Raw genomic sequence first — 20,859 nt, 5'->3', positions numbered from 1 at the left:
GGATCTCGCAAGGCCCAGCTGGTGCTTGACCAGTTGGGAACATGAAGAATCCCCTGTGGTTCCTCCATAGGTATTCCGCCTCACATGCATGCGGCCCTGTGAAGCACGAAGCCAAGGATGACCTGCGCCAGAGCAAGGTACCTAGCCTGAGGTGCCTCTTCGCCCAACGGTACAGTACAGAGCAATCAACGAACTACGAGTAGGTACCTATCCGTACTTCACGTAGTAGGTATATACGCAGTCCATGCATCGTGAAATGGCTCCATGTAGACTAGAAACTGATCGGAAGCTCGATGGGAAGCGAATTGCCTCAGAAGATGCATGAATGACCCAACAGCAACATTTGAGCTGGTTCTGGCTTCGGTTTCGGGGGCTGAGGTGGGCCTGCGACGGGATCTTTTCCGATCTGGACTCCCGTCGCATCCAGCTTTCCCCTGGGCCGAGCCGGTTCAACCGCCCACTGGGCAGTGTTTCGATAGAATGTTTATCGCATTTCGACCAACGTCTTTCCACAACCAAAACAATGATTCCCCCAAGGGCAGGCTACGTCAAGGTTATGACACACTTCTCTGGTTCCCAGAACCACCATCAGAGCCACCCATACAGTACCGACCCTACATACCAAAGGGCCCCCGAAACTGCCGTTCGTGACGTCGCTTAGAGTAACACTATCGTTTAATACAAGATTACCGTCTCCGGCAAAGGTAAGAAGGGGTGGACCTCGCCGATCCTTGGTGCAGGCCTTGTCCGAGTCGCGGCGCTGCCGCCCTATAGTACAATACAATATTATATGTATGATTGTATGTTATACGTATAACGTTACGTACCTATACTCTAGGCGACCTGCCCCTGACGGCACGGTTGACAACTTCCTCGGCCTCTGACATCTAACAGACTGAGGTATCCAGGTAGGTAGGTTAGTAGGTAAACGGGCATCGCGAGGCCTCTTTCTGCTCTGCTGAGCATATCGCGTGCAAACCATGCGTGTCTCGCTGTGGTATATAGGAGTTAGCGACGCCGAGGCCTCTGCTGAGGTTGTCGTGGTTTTTGCTATGTCCATTCGGTGCTGAGGTTGCGGACTGGCGCCGATGATGGAAGCTGGGCAACAGGGGTACGGAAGCCCGGGGGACCCGCTACCTACCAACAAGAAGGCGCGATTCTCGCCAATTGCTTTGTCTCTTCCGTCTTTGGATAGCGCCTTTTCCAGGCTCTCCCCCCACTCCCCACCGGGTCGTGTTGTGCTCAGGTGCGACGCTAGGCCAAGGAAAATAAAAATAATTCGCAGCCAACCGCCGAGCTGTCTCTTCTCGTTCCTGGGTGATCCCACCTGCGTCGTCCTCGTCGTCGGCGTCTTCCTTCCCTCCCCATCGCCATTGCCATCGCAGTCACCGTCCCCAAATCTCGTCGCCTTCAACTTGTCACATTTGTCTCTTCCATATCCTGTAAAGACAAACCCTTCTCTCTCCCGTGCTCTCGGCGTCTTGCGAGACTCTAGGCGTTACTCCGGTCCTGCCGCCCCGGTTTCATTGCACGTACACCACCACGTTGCACCTTTTGATACGGGTGCTCTGCTTCCGGCGATTTCCCGCACGTTGGGGTGTCACACTCTCCCACGGCGCTGTCACGACTAGTTTCCGGATCAGAAACACATCAACTGGGCTTCTACAGAGTCCCGTCAATCGGTAGCAGACGTTGTGTCTGGCTCCTCCCACCTAGCTTGGTAAGTGCAAATCTTTCGCCCCTTGCGGGCTTTCACCTCATCAGCAACAAAATTTCTCCTTGTCTCGGTGTCCCGAGCCATTGGTTGTGTGGAACTGGACACTGTTTTCGGCGCTTCCGAGGAATGCCGTGTATGTACAGGAATTCCTGGTTGGCGACAGTCGCTCGGCAACCTGCAATCGTGTTGCAGACGACGACTGCGCACTTCAGGAAATCCCCAGATCGGGCTCTGCAAATCGGCCACACATCCTGCCTCCTACTTGGCCCTTTGCAATCGGCTGAGCCGCTGGGCAATCCCAGGTTGGGAAGTGCCAATCTCATCATCCCCTACCGGATGACGGGCTGCCCCACTCTTGCTAATGCTTCTGTTGGAATAAACATTCATCTGACCACCTTCCAGCTGACCCAATCTCTTTCTTCCGCATAGTTAGAGTTTCATCCCGAGAGAGAGACCCAGGCAACAGCTGTAGGGTTTGACAATCCACCCTCTTGAAGCGTATTCTGGCCGCTGTCTCGCATTACAACAGACAGCCCGTTTCCGCCTCTGCGAAACCTGTCCTTGTGGCCGGTTTCTCGACACATAGTCTTTCCAGGGAGTAGCCTGGCCGGGCCGTGTTCTACATGCCTAGATTTTCGGTTGCGTTCGGCAGGCGGAAATCGACCGCTGACAACCTGGAAAATGCTGCGGTGACTGGTCCCTCCTTTCGCGTCCTCGAGCGCACCGACGTTGTTGGGAGTAAGGCATTTGATGGCGGCGTGAGGCTTGCCGCGGCGACCCATGCCTACCACAAGTCGACCGGCTCTGACGTGACACTCGACGATAACCTATTTGCGGATATCAAGTCGAACCGGTGAGTGCCATGCTGCTTTCGGTAGGGCCGTGCCGGTCTTGGATACTGCTTACTGACAGCCTGCAGCGGGAGCGGGTCTTCGAATACAACCAAGACTACTCTGACCGACAACTCGTCCCGTCATAGCAATGCCTCGACCGCTCCGTCCTCTGCCGATACTGGGGGTTCCGATGAATGGCGCGGTGCTCAGAGGAAGTCGTCAACTGACATCCCAGTGCCTCCGATTCCGAAGTCGTCGCGCGGATTTCTGAACGCTGCCGGACGTACCTTCTCGTTTGGTGGACAAAAGAAGTCTCTTCCTACTGCGCCCAGGATAGACGAGTCGCCACCACCGAGCCCTCCTGTGGCCCGAATGCAAACGCCTACGAACGGGCGGCCAAGAGCACCTACCTCCTCGACCTCGGCCACGGTGACTCCTCCTAGGCTGGATGATGATTTAAACTTGGATTTAGGCGGGGATTTTGGCAAGTTGGTGCTGGGAAACGACAAGCGAGCGAGTGCGGCAACTCTGAGGAACGACCAGTATACGGCCCACGCGGCCGCCCCTAGATCTCTTACGGGAGCCCGTACGATCCAGCCAACTCCGATTCAAATTGACAACGCAGCGAAAGTTGAGCCTTCTCCGCACTCGTGGGGCAGTCAGCACTCCCACGACCAGCTTATCGGACACTCCAGCCCCACGCTTTCGCCCAAGAAACAGGAACACTCCCCTCCTCCACCTCCTCGCCACACTTCACCTCTGCTCGAAAGGCAGAGGCCGGGTACGTCGCCAGAAGTAGGACCCAGAAGACCATTGCTCGCACCGGAAAAGCACAGCAGTGAGCAAGAGGACGGGGAGGACGAGGAAGCGAGACTGCTGAAAGATTCGTTGTCCACTGTGACCATGTTCATAACTGAAGGGGGCGAGTCCGCGTCGGCAGACAACCAATCGGGTTCCGGGTATCGGAGGAATGAAGACGACGACACCCTGTTTGACTCAGGCAACATGCAGTCGTTCAAGTACGGCAACCGCCAAACCGCCCGGCAACACAGCAACCCCGCAGGAAGTAGCAAAGTCATGACCCCGGCTGAGTTTGAGAGATATCGGAAGGACAAGGAGCGCCAAGACAGGGAACGGGAATTGCTCGCAGGCGGCGGTACAAAGAATGCGGACGAGGACGAGGTGAACTACGAGGACGACGAGGATGAAGCCGAGAAAGCCAAGCAGCAGGCGAAGCAGAGGCGGAAGCAGGAAGCTCACATGGCAGTGTATCGGCAGCAGATGATGAAGGTCACTGGAGAATCTGCTAGCGGTCCGTCCTCGAGGCCGAGTTTGCAGATGTCATTCAGCACTCCGGATCTGCCTACTGCCAACCCTCCGGCCGGCACAGCCAATACATCCGAGAATTCTGACGAAGACGAGGAAATCCCGCTAGCCATCCTCGCCGCACACGGTTTCCCAAATAGGGCGCGTCCACCAAACCGTCTGAGTCCCATGGCATCGAACCCCAACCTGCGGGCCTCCCAGCAGCCGAGTTTTCAGCGGCCAATGTCGGCCATTGGAGATACGCCTGGCGCGGGTAACCCGCAGCTTCCCGCCTTCGCTAGGAACCTGCCAAGAGACCCCTTCGTCGGCGCAGGCCTCGTCCGCAATTCTGTGCGGGAGAGCTTTTCTCTCGGGGGCGGCGCCGCTGCCCCGGGGCATGCAGCAGCCCCTCCAGGCGGTCTCATTGGAGTGATTGCCAATGAGGAGCGTAACCGCGCGATGAGGAGAGGCAGCCCGCACCTGGATGGATCAGGCTCGTTACCTGGAACGGCTGGTTTTGACCCGATCGCCGGTATCCCTTCACACTTGATGTATTCCGCGCATCCAAATCCGCCAGCGCTGTCACCGGGCGACCAGGCCCAGCTCCAGATGACCCAGCAGATGCAGCAGTTCATGCAGATGCAGATGCAGTTCATGAACATGATGGCTGGCCAGAATTCCAATCCTTCGGCTACGGCTCGTGGGCACTTGACGTCGCCATCCGTTGGGAGTCTTAGTACCGTGGGCGGTCTGACTCCGAGCGCGAGTATGCAGGGCTTGGGAGGGCCTGAAATGCGGCGCTCATTCGTTGGTAATGAGTCAATGCTTGATGTGCCCTATGGTCGTGGCGAGGCACAGATGCGCACCATGAGCATGGTTCAACCCAGTTCCGCGTCTTGGATACAACCGCCACAGCCTGGCGGGTTCGCACCTTCGATTCGTATTATAGGCGGGGGTTATGCGCCGTCTATTGCACCGTCGGAGCGCAGCAACATCGGCCTTCCGGGTCGGTACCGTCCTGTGTCGCACGTACCGCCCCCTCAAACGACCGGACCGTCGCATTTACGGACCTCTTCGACTATGTCCGGAGCCATCCCACAATCCAGCCACTCAGCGCCCAAGTCGGGTAGCACCTCGGATGACGATGACGAAGAAGGCTGGGAAGCCATGAAAGCGAAGCGCGAGAAGAAGAAGTCGCTATGGAAATCCAAAAAGTCGATCAGTGACGATATTGGAGCACTCATCAACTGATAATGTCAAGTCGATAACACTAATGTCGGACGAGAGGGTTTCGAGGGCAATGAAGGGATGTACGGACTTTCTTTTTTTGGAGGGGGGGAGTGGGATTTTTTGGGTATAGCCGAAGCAAGGGTCTCTTCGCGTTTGTATATTCTGTACGTGGTCAGGGGCGCCAGTCGCACAGGACGATATCCGATGGCTGTGGCGGAGACGAGCCTGGTATCCTGTTCTGCTGGTCGGCCCGCCAGAGGATGCATGATAGACATAACACGCGCTAATCTAGGTGGTAATACCAATATACAAGAGCCGGTCCTTTTCTTGGGTAACCCTGGAGGGTGAAGCCCCCCTCACAGTAATTCTTGAATTCCCAGGGAAGAAACTGCTTTAACATTCGACGCCAGGTGGAATCCCACTCTATTCGATGATGCCGGCTGCCCAGGCCTTCCGTTTCGCGCCCATCTCAACAGCCGCCAGGCCCCAGTCCTCGCCATGGTTGTGACTTCCCGGGGTGATGCCCGCCCTAGCCTTGGCCTGCTCATCATTCAAAACAGTAAGAACGCCAAAGATGACAGGTATGCCGGTGTCCAGAGACACACGCATTAACCCGTCCGAGACGCTTCCAGCAATATATTCAAAATGCATTGTCTCGCCCTTAATCAGCACGCCAATGGCAATGATTGCGTCGAATGGCCCCGTCGAAGCTGCCGTGGCCGACAGAGTTGTCAGGTCGGTGGTCGAGCTGCCCAGCAAGTCCCCTGCCGAGCCGCCACTGCCAGCCGACGAAGACTGTACTTGGGAGGCCGCATAGAGGCTGTTGTTTTGGTCCATCGTACAAAGGTTGTTAGTGTGGAAACGATCACGTTTGGAGGTCTGGTGTGGTTCCAGAGTGTGCGTCGGAGGGATAATAAGCGAGCCAACAAGCCAAAGGGACAACGGGCCGGAGTGATGTATGATGATGTTCATGGGGAGGAGGAAATGGCGGAGTGAAGACGCACCGCTGAACGGCAATCGGTAGCTCCCATGAGCCAGGGACCGACTGCACCACAATATTCGCCTCCTTCACTCCGCACTCGAGAAGCTTGGCCTTTGTGCCGGCGAGCAGAGGCTCAATGATAGTGTCATTCCAACGGGCATGGACGATGCCAATGCGCAGGTTGCTGCCATCGTGGTGCTGCGGGGCGGGGCCTTTGGTGTGCATGTTGTCTAGGTACTACTTAGTAGCTTAAAAAAGAGTGCAGCGTGTGTCCGGCTGAGGTTGGGGTTCAACTTCCCAGGGTGATGATGGGTGTTGATAGCTTCTAAATGAGGTCCGGGTACGGAGTACAAACAGTGAGGGGCATTCCAATGGATGAAAACACTGCCCCACTTTCCATGTTGATGTTGAGCGAAGCTTCCAACTGAACTTGATGCTTCCAGATCGCTGAGTCAGCGGCTTTTGCAACCCCTGAACGTCAATCACCTGGGGAGCTCCTTCCCTACCTGGTTTCCTCCCCTTCGTGGGACAAGTCATGGTCCTCCATATCAGGAGACTCGGATGTCACATGGTGACTGGGGGTGCGAACTTCACCTCGGACAGCCGGTGCTTTGACGGAGTTGGTAAGGTATTCTCCAACTCAGAGCATTTGTTTACATCTCTCTGATCGTACCTCAATCCTCGCCATGGTGAATGCGTGATTTCATCGTCTCCAGCATCCTCCAGTGTGTTGTTTTCTCTCAGGTGTTCTTACTGCGACATTGTGTTTCGAAGTTCAGCATGCCAATCTCTCCTCTTCCTGAGGATAGCGTCCGCCGGCTTGGGTCATCCCTTGTCATCACCAGCCCGGTGCTCCTGCTTAAGGAACTCATCGAGAACGCCATTGATTCCGGAGCCACCTGCATCGAAATCCTAGTCTCCCAAAACACGGTCGACAAACTTGAGGTGAGGGATAATGGCCGTGGTATTCACCCGGATGACCTGGACTTTCTTGGCCGCCCAGGCCACACGAGCAAGCTTAGGTCCCTTGATGAACTGAATGACCTTGGTGGGAACACGCTTGGATTCCGCGGAGTTGCGCTGGCAAGTGCCAACCGCCTGGGGGATGTTTCAGTGATCAGCAGAGTCTCATCCGAGCCCGTCGCTGCCGTGGTCTCCCTCGCAAAAGGGGGTGGCATCGGCACACAACGCCATGCTGCTGCTCCAGTAGGCACCATTGTCTGCGTTACGGGGCTGTTCAAGGGCCTTCCCGTTAGACTACGGGTTGCCGTCAAGGAAGCGGCAAGGAACCTCGCCAAGATGCAGGAACTACTACAGTCTTATGCCCTTACAAGACCATGGCTGAGGCTGAGATTCACAGTGCTGAAGAGTCCAAATCTGTCGTGGTCTTACGCCCCTGTGCCGGGCGGAAGTGTCACAGAGGCGGCCATGCAACTATTCGGCACCGCACTCGCGTCTCAGTGCACCTTCAGGACGTTTCCTGGCGTAGAGTCACAATCAGACGCGGACCCTACCAACACGCTGGTGTGCGAAGCGCTCCTGCCAAGGCCCGGCGCTGACCCTGACAAGATTAACAAAGGTGCCTTCCTCTCTGTGGACTCCAGACCGGTTTCTGCAAAGCGTGGTACGGCTAAGAAGCTCGTCTCCATTTTCAAGAAGAGAATGGGAGTCTCTCTCAACCCGTCTCGCTCAGACGACGTGCCCAGGGAACCCTTCATCAGGTTGAATATCCGCTGTCCACCAGGCACTTACGATGTCAACGTCGAGCCGTCGAAGGACGATGTTCTGTTCAAGGACGAACAACGCATTCTTGATCAGTTTGAATCCTTTCTCTCGCTTGTCTACCCTGTCCCTGAGCCTTGCGACTCGCCTCGTCCATCTGTACCCGCGGTCGTAGCCGGCTGTGAACGGTCACCGTGTGAGACACCCTCTGCCGTGTCCGCTAATCCTCCTAGCCGTCCTTTAGCGCCACTGGTGAGCTCACCCTAGGTACCTATCACCTAGCTCAACTGACACTCTAAGAATACGGTTTCATCGTGGAAAGTTGACATGTACTCGAGCCTTGAAGATATGGACGGTGGCGACAACAGTGGTGACCTTGATGCGGAACAAAGCCCACAACGGGGAGCCGACGAGGTCCCGGCTTCTGGGCCCGAAGATGACATGAGCGAAGCTATCAAGGGCCAATCTTCAAAAGAAGGCCTAAACCCATGGTCCATCGCCAGGCTAACCAGCTCCAACCGGAGAGGCGACCCGCTGGCCAACGAGCGGAAACAGGAGGTTCGCCAACAAGCTCCATTACAACTTCCCGTGCACGGCTCGGCCATTGACACCGATGGAACCTCGGCGCTGGCCACGAGGGCTTCGGGCGCGGGTGACAGACTGGAATTTCAGCCCAGCCACCAAGTCCTTGACCATCCGGCTTCTGAAGGCAAGTCTCTGCGAGATGTTCTTGGCCACGTACAACACCGAGCATCCGCCAGCTCCGCTTGGTCCTCGAACCGCCGAACCCGGTCGCGCCGGAATCACGTCCTGCAGAGCCCGCCGACGTCCTCCCCCCGTGAATACGACTACGACGCAGTTAGCTCAGGGGAACGCCGAGCCCAACGACCCGCGAGGCGCTCAGACGGCCTGGTGCAAGCTCAGATATCGTTCGATAGGAACAACAGGCGGCAAGGGCACCATGATCGAGTTAGACTTGACGGCAACCAGCTGCTGTCAGAGCCCGTCAGTCGGAACCCGCGCATAAGAACTTCGGCTTCGGCTGCAGCACATCGTTTGTGGTCCGAAGAAGGGAATTTCATGTTTGGGGGCCCTGCTGGCATCAACGCCGGCCGTGAAAGAGATACTAGGCCTGATGAAGAGACGCAGTGGCCAGGTTCGGCAATAGATGATGCAAGGGCGCAGCTCATCAAGCAACAACGTCTCGGGACACAGAACCCACAGAGGAAGTCGAGGAGAACGAAGACAGAGCAGCTACCCCTCGAGACGATTCCACACGAACTACAGACATGTACACTCTTGATAACAGTAAGGGCAAACGTAGACCGAGTGGCACAGCTGCTTACCAAAGTCTCTCGGTTCGACACTTGGTTCGTTGATGGGAAGCTGAGAGGCGCGTTTGAGGATTTGACCAGTCCCGAGGAGAAGGCCAAGCTAGTTGAACCTCTCCTAGCCCACATTAGCCACGGGCGTGCAGTGGCAACGTGAGCGAAGCCGGCGCCGCGTTTGTGGCAGATGGGGATGGAAACCCAGGGAAGCTTGCTGTATTTGGCCAGGGGCGAGGGATGGCTTTCCCTCGCTTTATTCGCACTTGCTTACTTGGCTACACGTATAGCGTATTGAGGACATATGCACCCACTGGGGCGTGATTTGTGGAGGTCGACACCCACCTATTGCACATGTAGCTCGTTGCTGACAGCTCACAAGCATAGCCCCAACTATATACAGTGCACATGCAATACGACTCATACGAGTTAGCTGCATCTCGAGATGTGGGCTAGGGAGAACTCAACGCAAGTACTGGGCTAGCTGATGTGGGAACGTCCCTAGCAAGGTTTCGTATAAGCCCTAAACTTCAGATAATAGAGACATCCGGTCATAGCAAAACAGCATCGCCGCAGTTGAAGAGTTGGTTTTGAGCTGAAGTAGTTGGTCCAATGCCTCCAGCAAGGTTGGTAAATACTACCTACAGTAGCTACCAGGTACTAGTAGTATCAGCTTGCCGTTGCTGGTTGTTAGTCGAGCAGCGAGCTTGGGGTCAAGCTTGGAACAGACCTAGCTCTGTTCCTCCCACGCCGCATACACGCCTTGTTGAAGCTATGTACCAAAGATTCCAAAGTGCCGCTGAAGATTGCTAGTGTACTGTGCATGTCTGCATGCGTCAGAGGCACTGGATGTTGGGTCGACCCGAATCACACAGATACCGTAACAGATGACGGCATCTGATTGGGCCGATGGCTTTCGCGACACAGAGACGACTTGGCACGATGAGATCGTGTTCCTTGTTTAGTAGCTATAACAGTCTCCGGATATGATGGTTATGACGGCGGAGATGTCCAACGGCATGTCGCACTGGCCTCCGTTCCGTCAATTGCTCGTGTTGGATCAACCGGTGGAATTGGCAGCGAGGCTCGGTAACCGTTCACAGAACCTGGAAGCTTCTGCAGCATGAATGCCACAAACCCTGTGCGTCAACCGCCTAGGTAGTAATAAGTCAGCCCATATGCTGCAGCCAACCAGCGCAGTGGGGGCACTGCCGATCAGCCTGTCCACAAGTGGGCCAGCGCAACGGGGCTGCATCCATGCTGTCACCGCCCATCCCCAATCCATCATCCTCTTGCTGCTTTTCTGATATACGAGATCGAGGCCTCCTCCAAAACAAATCCCACTCGTTCTCCGCCATCGTCTCGTGGTCTCGCCAGCAAGCGTTTCTGGAAAGGCGCTGCGGTTCACGGGGCTTCGTCCAAGATGCACAGCAAGTAGGCCGCTGCTGCCTTTGTGCTGTTGCCCCAACGCTTTGGCGCCCCGTCGCACCTACAACCGTCGCTCGTTCCGCCTACCCGGCAGTTTCGAGTCCGCCGGCCGCCGACGCCTTTGCCATCTCCGGCCCAAAACTCCATCATGCCGACAGTCCATGTTTCTGGTCCGCAGTTCTCCGACTCCGAACCCGAGCCATGCGGTGCCCACCGGCGCAACCGCCGAGGGCGCCACCGGTCTTCTGGCTATGCCCACTGCGTTAGAGCTTCCGCGCCCGCTGCTACCGCGAAGAGAGAATGCGCTGCTGAGTTGACCAATGCTACTGGACGACAACACACCCGATCTTGCCGTCCCCGGTCTCCGGCGGTGGCTGCATTCGTCTGGCCGATGCTGGTGCTGACCGCGTTGCTGCGGCCCGTTGCAGCTGCTGCCGTGTCCTTCGAAAACTGCCTGTCTGAGTCCTACATCAACAACGACCCGACGCCGCTGCAATGGGTGCCCCAGTGGGTTGATGCCGTGTTTGACGCGACAGATCCCAAGCACACGCTCCGTGTGACCATGTGGGGGAATGTGACGGGCTCTTTCACCAACGTTACGCTGCCGCCGGCGGGGAGTCCGGACTGGAAGGACCCAAGCAAGACCGACGGGAAGATCATGGATGAACCAGAGCCAAACGTGCCCAACCCGAAGCTTACGACGCTCTATAGCAAGATTGAGGTGCTCAACTACCAGCCTTGGAGCCAGAATACAAACTTTTGCAACACATCGCTCGTGAATGGCTCGTGCCCCCTTGCGCCAGTCTTCGTGGAGGCCAACTCAAGGTAAGCTTGCCAGCTACTTACTACTAGTAGTAGTAGTGCTCCCGGAACTACTCGTTCCATTCCACATAACCCAGATTGGACTAGCGATGCTGACCTGCACCATGTCCCAGCCTGCTTCCGTACATACTGCCGTCCGTGTCCATGAGCCATGACTTCTATTCCTCCTACGCCTTTACGTCATTCACGGCCACCTTCATCATCATTTACGGGGACACCAGAGGCACCAACATAGGCTGCGTCTCAACCTCGGTGACGCCAGATTTGGGTGACCTAGCTTGGACGCTGAGATATCTGCCGCTGCTCGTGCTGATTTTCGTGGGCGCCGCCACTGTCTTCGCCGCCATTTACAGCCCGTGGGGCGCCGCTGACATCTTCCATTGGAGCTCCAACTATGGCCGGGATCCTGACCTTCTTCGCCTCGTCACCCCCGGCTTTGGAGACTGTCTGCAGTACATACAATTTGTCGTTCTCACCGGCGGTCTAACGCTCAGCTACCCGGGATTCTATCAGCCCATCGTCAGCCAGGGGTCATGGGCAACCCTCATGTTCAACCAGAGCTTCGTGAGCGACGAACCGGGATGGATCAGCGTGCGCGATGGCATCTACGTGACCGACGGTCCTTACGGTCTACAAACACTCGCCCAGCTGGCCGGGATGGGCAACGTCGACGACATCTGGGCCGGCATGATGGTCTGGCTTCTGGCCATCATCGCTGGCATGATTGTGCTCGTTCAGGCCGGGTTCCTGGCCCAATGGCTGTACCGCTTTGTGAAGAAGATACCAGAGGAAGACCTCCGGTCCAAGAACTTCCCCTTCACGATTGGAAATGTCATCAGGATAGTTTTCAACTATTTCCTGCTCCCGATCGTAGCCCTGTCGACCTTCCAGCTGGTTGTGGCCAGCGGCTCACCGGCCTACACGGTCGTATTGGCGGTTCTCACGTTGGTCATCATCATCGTTTTCGCCGGTTGGCTGCTTTACCTCATCGCGACTACGAAGCCGAGGGCGTTTCTGTTCGACGATCTGCCAACACTCCTCTACTATGGCCCGCTTTACAATACCTACTCTGACGAGGCTGCCGCGTTCACGCTAATTCCGGTGCTCCTCACTTTTGTTCGCGGGATCGCCATTGGCGCCGTCCAGCCTGCTGGGATAGCCCAGGTTGTCCTGCTCGCTATCTGTGAGGTGATACAGATCCTGACGCTTCATGCCTTTCGGCCATTCCACTCTCCCACCTCCATGAACGCCTACCACACGCTCTTTTCAGGCATCCGCCTCGTCACGGTCCTCCTAATGGTGGCCTTCATCCCATCCCTGGGAGTGACGGACGGCCCTAAAGGCTGGATCGGCTATGCCATCCTTGTCACACACGCCGCTGTGCTCGTCCTTGGCTTCCTCCTCAATGCCGTGCAGACGTTTGTTGAGGTCGTTGCCCGTATGCTCGGCGCTGGCGGGGACGATGTCCGAGGGCAGTCCAGGGGTGGTCTGTCCAAGATCTTTGGGATGCGGCAGTTGTCGCGACGCATGTCGCGGCGGGAGAACGGGCCGTCCAGGCACAGCCAGCTGTCTACCTCGGCAATGCTGGATGCTGATGAGGTCTCTAGAACTGGGTACATCATGCCGGGCGGCCGTCTTCGGAGCGAATCAGGTGGGAGCATTGGGATGCTCATGCACCGCCGCCAGAGGAGCTCGTCTGTTCTAGACAGCTTGAGCCTTGACATGCCACCGCGCAACCTCGACAGCGGTGCGAGCTCCTTCACACCAACCACCCCCGGCGACGCCAGCACGCTCTCCTACCTGCCCTCTCCCAAACAAGCCATGCGCCACCCGGGCGGCTTTGGTTTGCAGACGCCAGATCCTTACTATCGCCCGCCGAGACAGCGCCGGTCAACCATGGATACCTCATCATCACCCACCTCTAGGACGGCTGGGCCATGGCGGACCGGAGAGGGCACGCAAAAGCGCCACAGCATGGCCGGAACCGGTACCGTCGGCGACCCTGCGGATCTTGGCACCCAGATATCGAGGGACGGCACGCCCGCTCCCTATGTCGTTGTTCCTTTCGCCCCACAAGCCGACTACTCAACCCGCGAGGTTGATTTCTACTACAGAGTTCGAGGCGAGAGGCTAAAGTCGGGTGCACCCAACCGTAAGCTTGGAACTGGACCTGCCGACCCAACGTCGCCTATGGCCTCCGCCGCTGGCTGGTTCCGGAGCATGTTCGGTAAGAAAGGGAAGGACAAGGGGAAAGGGTTCGAGGTTGTCAGAAGTTCGCGGATGCCGCCTGCAATGCGCACTAGGGGCGTTGATTTCGAGGACGAAGCTCCTCCTCAAGGAATACCGGTGGCGATGGGTGTGCTGCGTAACGGGCCTATTGAGTCGGACGACGAGGATGAGGAACGGCAGAAGAAGCAGAAGAAGAAGGGCACCCGTCCAGCCAACGTGACATCGCCAGAGCGGGAGCCCCTCAACAGTAAGAGGAGCTCCATCGACGATGATATGGACGAAGTCGGCGCCACAAACACGCCGCAAGTCGGGACGCTATTGGCGGACGTAAGCTCCGAAAAAGAAGCTAAAGATACGATACAAGAAGCCTCACAGTCTGGCTTGGACAGCGACCTGCCAGTTCCGGAGGTCCCACGGAAGAGTTCCAAACGAATTTCCTGGAATGGCTCCCAAAATCGCGATTCACCACCACAGCAACCGCAGCAATCGCAGCAACCGCAGTCGGGCCGCCCATCGACCCTTGCACCCTCTTTGGCCAGATTGCCATTTGAGCGCACTCCGTCACAGGAACGGCTATCGAACTCGTCAGCAGGGCTCACAGACGACTTCATCCAGGTCGATCTACAAGACGGCCATGGTGACAGCGAGCCCGGCTATGGGTTTGTCAACCAAGGTAACATCAACAGAGTTGATCGTGACGTGGACCTACTCGGCAGTTCTGCTGAGGTGGTTAACGAGAGACGTTAAGACGGCTCGATACCTCATTCGACTATCACCGTCGATCACCCCCCGATCGCATGATCCCCTATACCGATTCCAACGCCCACTTTCAGGCGGTACGGTATGGGTGGATGATCCGCTCTATTTTCTTTTCCGTTCACTCTTGTCTAGCTCCTACGCTTAATGGGAATTTGGTACCGATAAGCGGGCAAAACTACGTTGCTCCGCCGGAAATCGGCTTAGCCACGGTGGTTCAGTTCATGACGAGACTGGGTACGGCAGGTAATCTCCATGTTCCTGCGATTGTACAGTTCAGGGCGTCTTGGTGTGTTTTGCATATCATCTGGTTTGGATGTTTAGCGTCGGCGCGCAAAATGGGTGTATCGGTGGGCAGGTACTCGACTCACTTTGTACATGCTCCTTTTTGGGTAGATATTCTGATCTGTTTGGACGAAGGGATACTCGAATAGATTGGGAGGCAAAGGGTGACGGCATCCGATGGCGGTAATCATGCAAAGTTATTTCGAACAGTAACCTAACCTACGCTATAGCACTAGCTATCCGCTACTACATTAATGTATCCGAATGTCGTATAGCTAGCGATAGCAATAGCGTGCCATATGACAAATACGGTTTGAGATCGGGGATGCATTTTCGACTAGCATTGGGAGCAGCAAAACAGATGGGCATTAGAACGCTGGGTTGGTTACTCTGACCGTCCGGAGCACCCATAAACTCCGTGCAGCAAAGCGGGTTATCAACAGGGCAAGCGACTCTGCCCAGCTCCCTTCACATGATGATACCCAGGCCGGCGACTCCGGCCGCAACGGCACCGACTAACCCGGCACATCCAGCTGCTGCCGTTGGCCTGGCCGCGAAATTCCCCGATTCCGTGCCGAAGTAAAATCCGCTGGCCGAGGTCCCAGATAAAGTGCACATGCTAGCCTGAAGGCCACTGCAGGCCGCGCTGGACAGACTGCTGCCTGAAAGCGGTGGAAGGTTCAGCATAATGCCAGCTACCAGCCAGATGTCTTAGCAAGAAGGGGGAAACGGAAAGTCTGCTCACAGATACTCGTAGCACTTGCGACACCAACGGTAGCGCTCGCCCCAGCGGTGACGGTCGTCCCTCCTCCGCCCGGAACAACAATGGTGACAGCATAACCGCCGCCGGCGCTCGGCCCTCCCAGCTGGGAGGTGCAAGCCGCATAGTTGGCGCTGCACTGGCTGACGGCAGCAGAGCAATAGCCCGGGTTGGCGAAGTAGGTGGCGATGTAGGGGAAGGAAAAATAGGGGTTCGAGACGTAGGAGACGGCCGTGGCGGTGGCCGGGCTGGGCGTCACGAAGCTTGCGGGTGCGGTGCCGGTGCACACAGCGCTGGATCCCTTGTCAGCATGGCAGCACACACCTCGGGGAAGAGAAAAGGGCGGGTGAGTGGGGCGAATGTGTTCTGTACTCACCCTCCAGGGCAGCAAGCTGGGTTGTTATTGGCGTCCAGCTGGCATCTCTGGCCATTTTGGCAGCAGACATTGCTGAAGGCGGCACCTTGGTCTGCGCAGCTAAAGAAATCTGGTAGACATCCCTGGCGCTTTGCGATGGCAGCCGCTGTCTCGACCGGTCGGAAGGGCTGCAGGTTGCCGGAGACTGCAGCCGTCCACGCGAGTATTAAGAGGAGCAGACTGGGCGGCGACGCAAAGGGGAGCGGTCGTCTGATCCTCATTATCGCTCGGCAATGTCGCCCAACCACTCAGTCGATTCTCACGCAATCGCGATGTGGAGGACAAAAAGCATATGAATGACAAAAGCAACGCACGTCAATTAAGCTGCATTGGCCGGAACGACGGCGTATATACACAAGACGCAGGATGAGGAAGGACGCGGCGTTTAACTGTCGTCCTGTGGCACCGAAACATTGCGTCCGGCAAAAGGCGGGCATGTAGGTGCATACATACCTAACTACTAGGTACATATATATATATCCCGCAAAAGCTCCAGTTATGGATTCGGACAACACAGCACTGCAACGGACTCAGCTTGGTTAAACCACCGAGAGCTTAGGTCGTGCAGCTGTCCGTTGACCAACCATGGGGCGGAAGTCAGCCCGATGATGTCATCCACTCGCTGGCCCAGCAACCGGCGGAGACATCCTGCTCTTGGGTCTGGTGGGCATGGGCGGGGTGAAAAATGTAACGCAAGCGGGGCATCCCGATGTCTTGTCTGTATCAAATACAAACAGTACGTGACTTGATGTGGGGTGCGCTGGCAGGTCACCCATGAAGCAATTAGAAGGCAAATAGAGTCTCGTCTAGATTCTAATGAGCGCCTCGTAGGTGGCCGAGGATGGCTCGTAGCCGTAGCAGTGCCTTCGGCTCAGGGAGGGGTTCGCCTGGTTCCACCTCCTCTATCTGACGAACCTCGGCACGAGCCTCGTCAACGAGCGCGCTCAGATCGCCCCAAACCTCGTCTTGATAGCTCGTCAGGACACGAGACCACTGAGTCACCCATAACTGCCACGCCTCGTTCGCATCCGTAGTACCAAGGTGCATGGCGAGACTGTCTGCTGGCGTGATCCGCGGTGCCGTCTGGGACTGGAGATACTCCGGGATGAAGTTGAGCACATTGTCCCATGGGATCGAGGTCTCCCCTTGGTCTGTCTCTTGACCGAACAACGCCTTGCGCAACGCCGCTAGATCGCCTTGGGATGCAGGTTCGTTGGCATTGTCAAACACCTGCTCGAGGCCGCCGTCACTCGACAGCAAGGCGACAACATCCGCGCCGTCCTTCGCCTGCTGTTCTGCGACCGAACGCGTGAACGGTTCCGCTGCCCCTGCGGTCCCAGATGTTGGAGCACTAGGGACGGCCGACCGCCAAGCGCCTTCTAGGTCGTCATTTGGTTCTGACAACATTGGTGCGTTTCCACTGTCCAGGAAAGCGGCGAACGACGCTTCTTCTCGGGCAATGTGCTCCTGAGTCTGGCCCATTTTCAGGGACTCGCCGGCGGCGATGTTGGACCGCATCTGAATTGAACTCTCCCCCGCTCTTGCTAGAGCCTCGCCAGCGCGCGACGATTCGGCCTTTCCGTCCCCGCCTCCAAGTACGGCACCGGGCGGTCCTGATAGCAGAAAGGAGGCTGCTGACTGTGCCATCCAAGGCAGCGATGTCCCTGGATCTTTCTTTTCTGCAGCGCCATGGTCTAGGCCATGGTCCGTATTCGATCTGGCATCATCCTTTCCTTTGCCCTTTGAGTCAGGACCTTGTTGTCTTGAAGCCTCGTCTTCCATTCTCGTCAACTCTGCATGCAAAACTGTAAGTACGACTCAGGACCGATTGCAGCTGATCGGGCATGTAGGGCCCAGGAGTAGCACCCTCGACTCGGCCGTCAACGAGCGGAGGTGACGTCGGATGTGACTAGACAATGGGTGTGTGATGAGCTTTCGCTGAGATCTAGACCGGAGCGTTGCTGCCCACTAATCTGATCGCCTCATGTAGAGTTGGGTCACAACCGATGCAATGACGCGATCTCACTCCCTAGCGGCGTGGAATAGGCTATGAGATTACGCATCTGTTGGGGAAGGCCAGCAAGGTGGTGATTTATCACGATGTGAATCGAGGGGGGGCTCACAATAGCGACAAGAAGTAACAGACAGATCGGTCGAGTCCTTGCATGTATTGGGGTTACTAGGTTGTGAGGCAAGTATTTATCGCTCATACGGTATGGTACACACTAGCTGTCCCAAATAGAAGTAATTCAGGGCTGATAGTGTAATGAATTGTATGGAGTATGCCGTATATTACAGCCCATACATACATACATGTATATACTTGTACCCGCACCTGGCTGTCACCTGTGCCCGTGCGGGCTCTAGATTGATTTTGCCCATTATTACGAAAGGAAGCTAGCCTGAGGTTGGCCCGCCCCAAAAGCAGTTTCGCCCGATTTGGGCACAACGCACCATCACCCTCCATTACACCAACGCCAACTTCTGTCATTCAAAGCTCGCTCAACCTGTTTCCATCGCTACTTATTCCAGCTACCGGCCATATCTCCGAGTTGGTTGTACGCCCTACACACGCAGTGCTTTAGAGGTCATCTCCGCGAGTTTGCAACGCAGTCTACTGCAAGGATCGGGATACTAGTAGTCTCGTTCTGCCTTCTCTTTTGGTCGGTATTGCGGAAACGTCTGTCTAGGTGGCACAGTCGCTTGCGCCCTGTTTCCCAACGACTCTCGCATCAGCCTCCAAACCCTCCCCCAATTCGGCCGCAGCCTCTCCCGACACCCACATTCCCCTACCCCACGGGCAGCATCGTGCTAGCTTTGCCCAGCTCCCAGGACCCCGGTACAGTCCTTGAACCCCGCCTTGACACGGATCTGAACCGCGGGGGCCTTTTCGTCACTCCCGGACATACAACTTTCACTGCTCGCTCCGGCAACATCGTTGCCCGCCTTATCCACCGACAGCAGTCGGGCCGCTCATCGGCCGCTCCTTCAGATTATCAAAATGGTGGACACAGAAGCGAACGTACCGACATGGAAGTTCACCCAGTACGCACCCTTTCCCCTGACCCATTCTTCCCGCGGCAACCTGTCGTTTTGTATGACCCTCGCATCGGGAGAACGGGTGCCACTGCTCGCGTGCTCGGCACGCGAGCCGTTGCACGTCCCCCCGGTCATGCATGGCACCTCGTCTCTTCGACAGACTAACCAGCGGATTCTAGATGCTTTGGTGACAAGGGTGATGTGGAGGACATAACAGAGGGTATGGCACTACGTCAGAAACGATCAGATATCCTCCTAGCATCCAACGTCACTGTGCCTTGGAGTGTTGCTGCATACGAATCGGATTTTGCTAACTGCGGTTTGCCCACAGCTGATATCATCTCCACTGTCGAGTTCGATCACACCGGCAACTATCTAGCAACAGGCGACAAAGGCGGACGTGTTGTCCTGTTTGAGCGCAACGAGACAGTTAGTCCCGGGCCCGAGCCTGAGCCCCCAGTTCCCTTTTCCGCGGCGGCCCTGGCTTACTCCCTGGACAGAAAAAGACCTGCGAATACAAGTTTCATACCGAGTTCCAATCGCACGAGCCAGAGTTTGACTACCTCAAGTCCCTTGAGATCGAAGAGAAGATCAACAAGATCAAATGGTGTCGTCGACAGAACGCTTCCCACTATCTCCTGTCGACAAACGATAAGACGATCAAACTATGGAAGGTGTTTGAGAAATCGCTCAAGGTTGTGGCGGAGAACAATCTCTCCCATGATCTTACACCGGCAAACATAGCCGGCGGAGGCGGAGCCCCGCGACCGATGCCGAACGTTCGATTCCGCAGCGCCAGTGAACTGAAGCTCCCGAGGCTGACACACCATGATACCGTCGTTGCCGCTGTGCCCCGGCGGACCTATGCCAACGCCCACGCCTATCACATCAACAGCATCTCAGTGAACAGTGACGGAGAGACTTTTATTAGCAGTGATGACCTGCGGATCAATCTGTGGAACCTGAACATCCAGGACCAAAGCTTCAACATTGTGGACATCAAGCCGGCGAACATGGAAGAGTTGACGGAGGTCATTACGGCGGCCGAGTTCCACCCCTTGAGCTGCAACTGGTTCATGTACGCCAGCTCCAAGGGGACTATCAAGCTGGCGGACATGCGGGAGAGCGCTCTGTGCGACCAGCATGCCAAGAGTGGGTATTTCCGTTCAATCCGCCCACCCAACCTCCAACTAACAAGCTCTCTGCCTACAGTGTTCGAACAGGAGGAAGATCCGTCGTCGAGGTCATTCTTCTCCGAAATCATCTCGTCCATCTCAGATGTCCGCTTCTCCCACGACGGCCGCTACATCCTTTCGCGCGACTACCTGACGGTCAAGATCTGGGACGTGAATATGGAGAGGCAACCCATCAAGACAATTCCCATCCACGAGCACCTGAGGCCAAGGCTGTGCGATACGTACGAGAACGATAGCATCTTTGACAAATTCGAGGTGGTGTTCTCTGGTGATGGCAAGAACGTCATGACGGGAAGCTACAACAACAACTTCATGATCTACCCGTCAGATCCAGAGAAGGAAGTGGAAGTCGTGTTGCAGGCGGACAAGTCGGCTTTCAAGGCGAAGAAAGTCGGCGTGCCGACGCCGATCAATTCATCAACGAGCCCGACCGCTAACGGAAAGAAGAACGGCTCACGAGGGGGCAGCCCAGCCGCACCAGGTCAGGGTCAGAGGATGCGCAAAGAGACGGACGCGGACCAGATCGACTTCAACAAGAAAATCCTGCACATGAGTTGGCATCCGTTCGAGGACAGCATTGCGATCGCGGCGACTAATAATGTAAAATCCCCGCTACCCAAACAGACCCTGATATTTTCCGTGTCGCTAACGCATATATCTAGCTATTCGTTTTTTCTGCCTTGTAGAGACGGGCAGCTAACATGTCAGGAGGATGCCTGTAGAGCAGTGAAGGTTGAGGAGGATCCTTGTCTATCTGCGGCAACCTTGAACCCAGGGGCGTATGGCTATGGCACAAGGTTCCTGGTCGGCCTTTT

The 20,859-nt window shown here is 56.3% G+C and overlaps 7 protein-coding genes across 7 annotated transcripts; 4 read left to right on the top strand and 3 right to left on the bottom strand.

Annotated features, from left to right (window-relative positions):
* The first annotated feature begins 2,185 nt into the window (after positions 1 to 2,185).
* On the top strand, positions 2,186 to 5,307 carry B0T15DRAFT_32753 (uncharacterized protein). Its single transcript, XM_062864123.1, has 2 exons — positions 2,186 to 2,570; positions 2,637 to 5,307. The coding sequence occupies exons 1-2, from the start codon at positions 2,341 to 2,343 to the stop codon at positions 5,104 to 5,106; spliced, it is 2,700 nt and encodes an 899-aa protein (XP_062726092.1). The 5' UTR covers positions 2,186 to 2,340; the 3' UTR covers positions 5,107 to 5,307.
* A 201-nt stretch (positions 5,308 to 5,508) lies between these two features.
* Positions 5,509 to 6,292, bottom strand: B0T15DRAFT_506998 (6,7-dimethyl-8-ribityllumazine synthase; the record flags this gene model as incomplete). The annotated part of the gene is made up of 2 exons (XM_062867623.1): positions 5,509 to 5,905; positions 6,090 to 6,292. 2 exons carry the CDS (start codon positions 6,290 to 6,292, stop codon positions 5,509 to 5,511), a joined length of 600 nt encoding a protein of 199 aa, XP_062726091.1.
* Positions 6,293 to 6,680: 388 nt separating this feature from the next.
* On the top strand, positions 6,681 to 9,277 carry B0T15DRAFT_425660 (uncharacterized protein; the record flags this gene model as incomplete). The annotated part of the gene is made up of 3 exons (XM_062865636.1): positions 6,681 to 6,690; positions 6,842 to 8,041; positions 8,090 to 9,277. The coding sequence occupies exons 2-3, from the start codon at positions 6,848 to 6,850 to the stop codon at positions 9,275 to 9,277; spliced, it is 2,382 nt and encodes a 793-aa protein (XP_062726090.1). The 5' UTR covers positions 6,681 to 6,690; positions 6,842 to 6,847.
* Positions 9,278 to 10,581: 1,304 nt separating this feature from the next.
* Positions 10,582 to 14,503, top strand: B0T15DRAFT_32628 (uncharacterized protein). The gene is made up of 2 exons (XM_062864120.1): positions 10,582 to 11,367; positions 11,478 to 14,503. Exons 1-2 carry the CDS (start codon positions 10,691 to 10,693, stop codon positions 14,338 to 14,340), a joined length of 3,540 nt encoding a protein of 1,179 aa, XP_062726089.1. The 5' UTR covers positions 10,582 to 10,690; the 3' UTR covers positions 14,341 to 14,503.
* A 452-nt stretch (positions 14,504 to 14,955) lies between these two features.
* On the bottom strand, positions 14,956 to 16,329 carry B0T15DRAFT_32653 (uncharacterized protein). Its single transcript, XM_062864121.1, has 3 exons — positions 15,771 to 16,329; positions 15,380 to 15,687; positions 14,956 to 15,296 (listed from the first exon to the last, which is right to left on the bottom strand). The coding sequence occupies exons 1-3, from the start codon at positions 16,028 to 16,030 to the stop codon at positions 15,103 to 15,105; spliced, it is 762 nt and encodes a 253-aa protein (XP_062726088.1). The 5' UTR covers positions 16,031 to 16,329; the 3' UTR covers positions 14,956 to 15,102.
* A 34-nt stretch (positions 16,330 to 16,363) lies between these two features.
* On the bottom strand, positions 16,364 to 17,960 carry B0T15DRAFT_518058 (uncharacterized protein). The gene has a single exon (XM_062868344.1). It carries the CDS (start codon positions 17,589 to 17,591, stop codon positions 16,623 to 16,625), a length of 969 nt encoding a protein of 322 aa, XP_062726087.1. The 5' UTR covers positions 17,592 to 17,960; the 3' UTR covers positions 16,364 to 16,622.
* An 850-nt stretch (positions 17,961 to 18,810) lies between these two features.
* Positions 18,811 to 20,730, top strand: B0T15DRAFT_386409 (WD40-repeat-containing domain protein; the record flags this gene model as incomplete). Its single annotated transcript, XM_062864323.1, has 6 exons — positions 18,811 to 18,854; positions 19,028 to 19,068; positions 19,180 to 19,277; positions 19,349 to 20,000; positions 20,061 to 20,644; positions 20,707 to 20,730. 6 exons carry the CDS (start codon positions 18,811 to 18,813, stop codon positions 20,728 to 20,730), a joined length of 1,443 nt encoding a protein of 480 aa, XP_062726086.1.
* Positions 20,731 to 20,859: the final 129 nt, after the last annotated feature.

Source organism: Chaetomium strumarium (genome assembly GCF_033439665.1).
Source record: "Chaetomium strumarium strain CBS 333.67 chromosome Unknown B0T15scaffold_1, whole genome shotgun sequence".
Taxonomy (NCBI): domain Eukaryota; kingdom Fungi; phylum Ascomycota; class Sordariomycetes; order Sordariales; family Chaetomiaceae; genus Chaetomium; species Chaetomium strumarium.
This window is presented reverse-complemented; position numbering and strand designations above follow the sequence as displayed.

Coding starts and splice junctions, on each gene's coding strand:
- B0T15DRAFT_518058 (XM_062868344.1), bottom strand. CDS start 17,591: ATGGAAGACGAGGCTTCAAGACAACAAGGTCCTGACTCAAAGGGCAAA.
- B0T15DRAFT_32753 (XM_062864123.1), top strand. CDS start 2,341: ATGCCTAGATTTTCGGTTGCGTTCGGCAGGCGGAAATCGACCGCTGAC. Junction 2,571..2,636: donor GCGGATATCAAGTCGAACCG/GTGAGTGCCATG, acceptor GACAGCCTGCAG/CGGGAGCGGGTCTTCGAATA.
- B0T15DRAFT_32628 (XM_062864120.1), top strand. CDS start 10,691: ATGCCGACAGTCCATGTTTCTGGTCCGCAGTTCTCCGACTCCGAACCC. Junction 11,368..11,477: donor TTCGTGGAGGCCAACTCAAG/GTAAGCTTGCCA, acceptor ACCATGTCCCAG/CCTGCTTCCGTACATACTGC.
- B0T15DRAFT_32653 (XM_062864121.1), bottom strand. CDS start 16,030: ATGAGGATCAGACGACCGCTCCCCTTTGCGTCGCCGCCCAGTCTGCTC. Junction 15,688..15,770: donor CCAGCTTGCTGCCCTGGAGG/GTGAGTACAGAA, acceptor CAAGGGATCCAG/CGCTGTGTGCACCGGCACCG. Junction 15,297..15,379: donor CGCAAGTGCTACGAGTATCT/GTGAGCAGACTT, acceptor CACCGCTTTCAG/GCAGCAGTCTGTCCAGCGCG.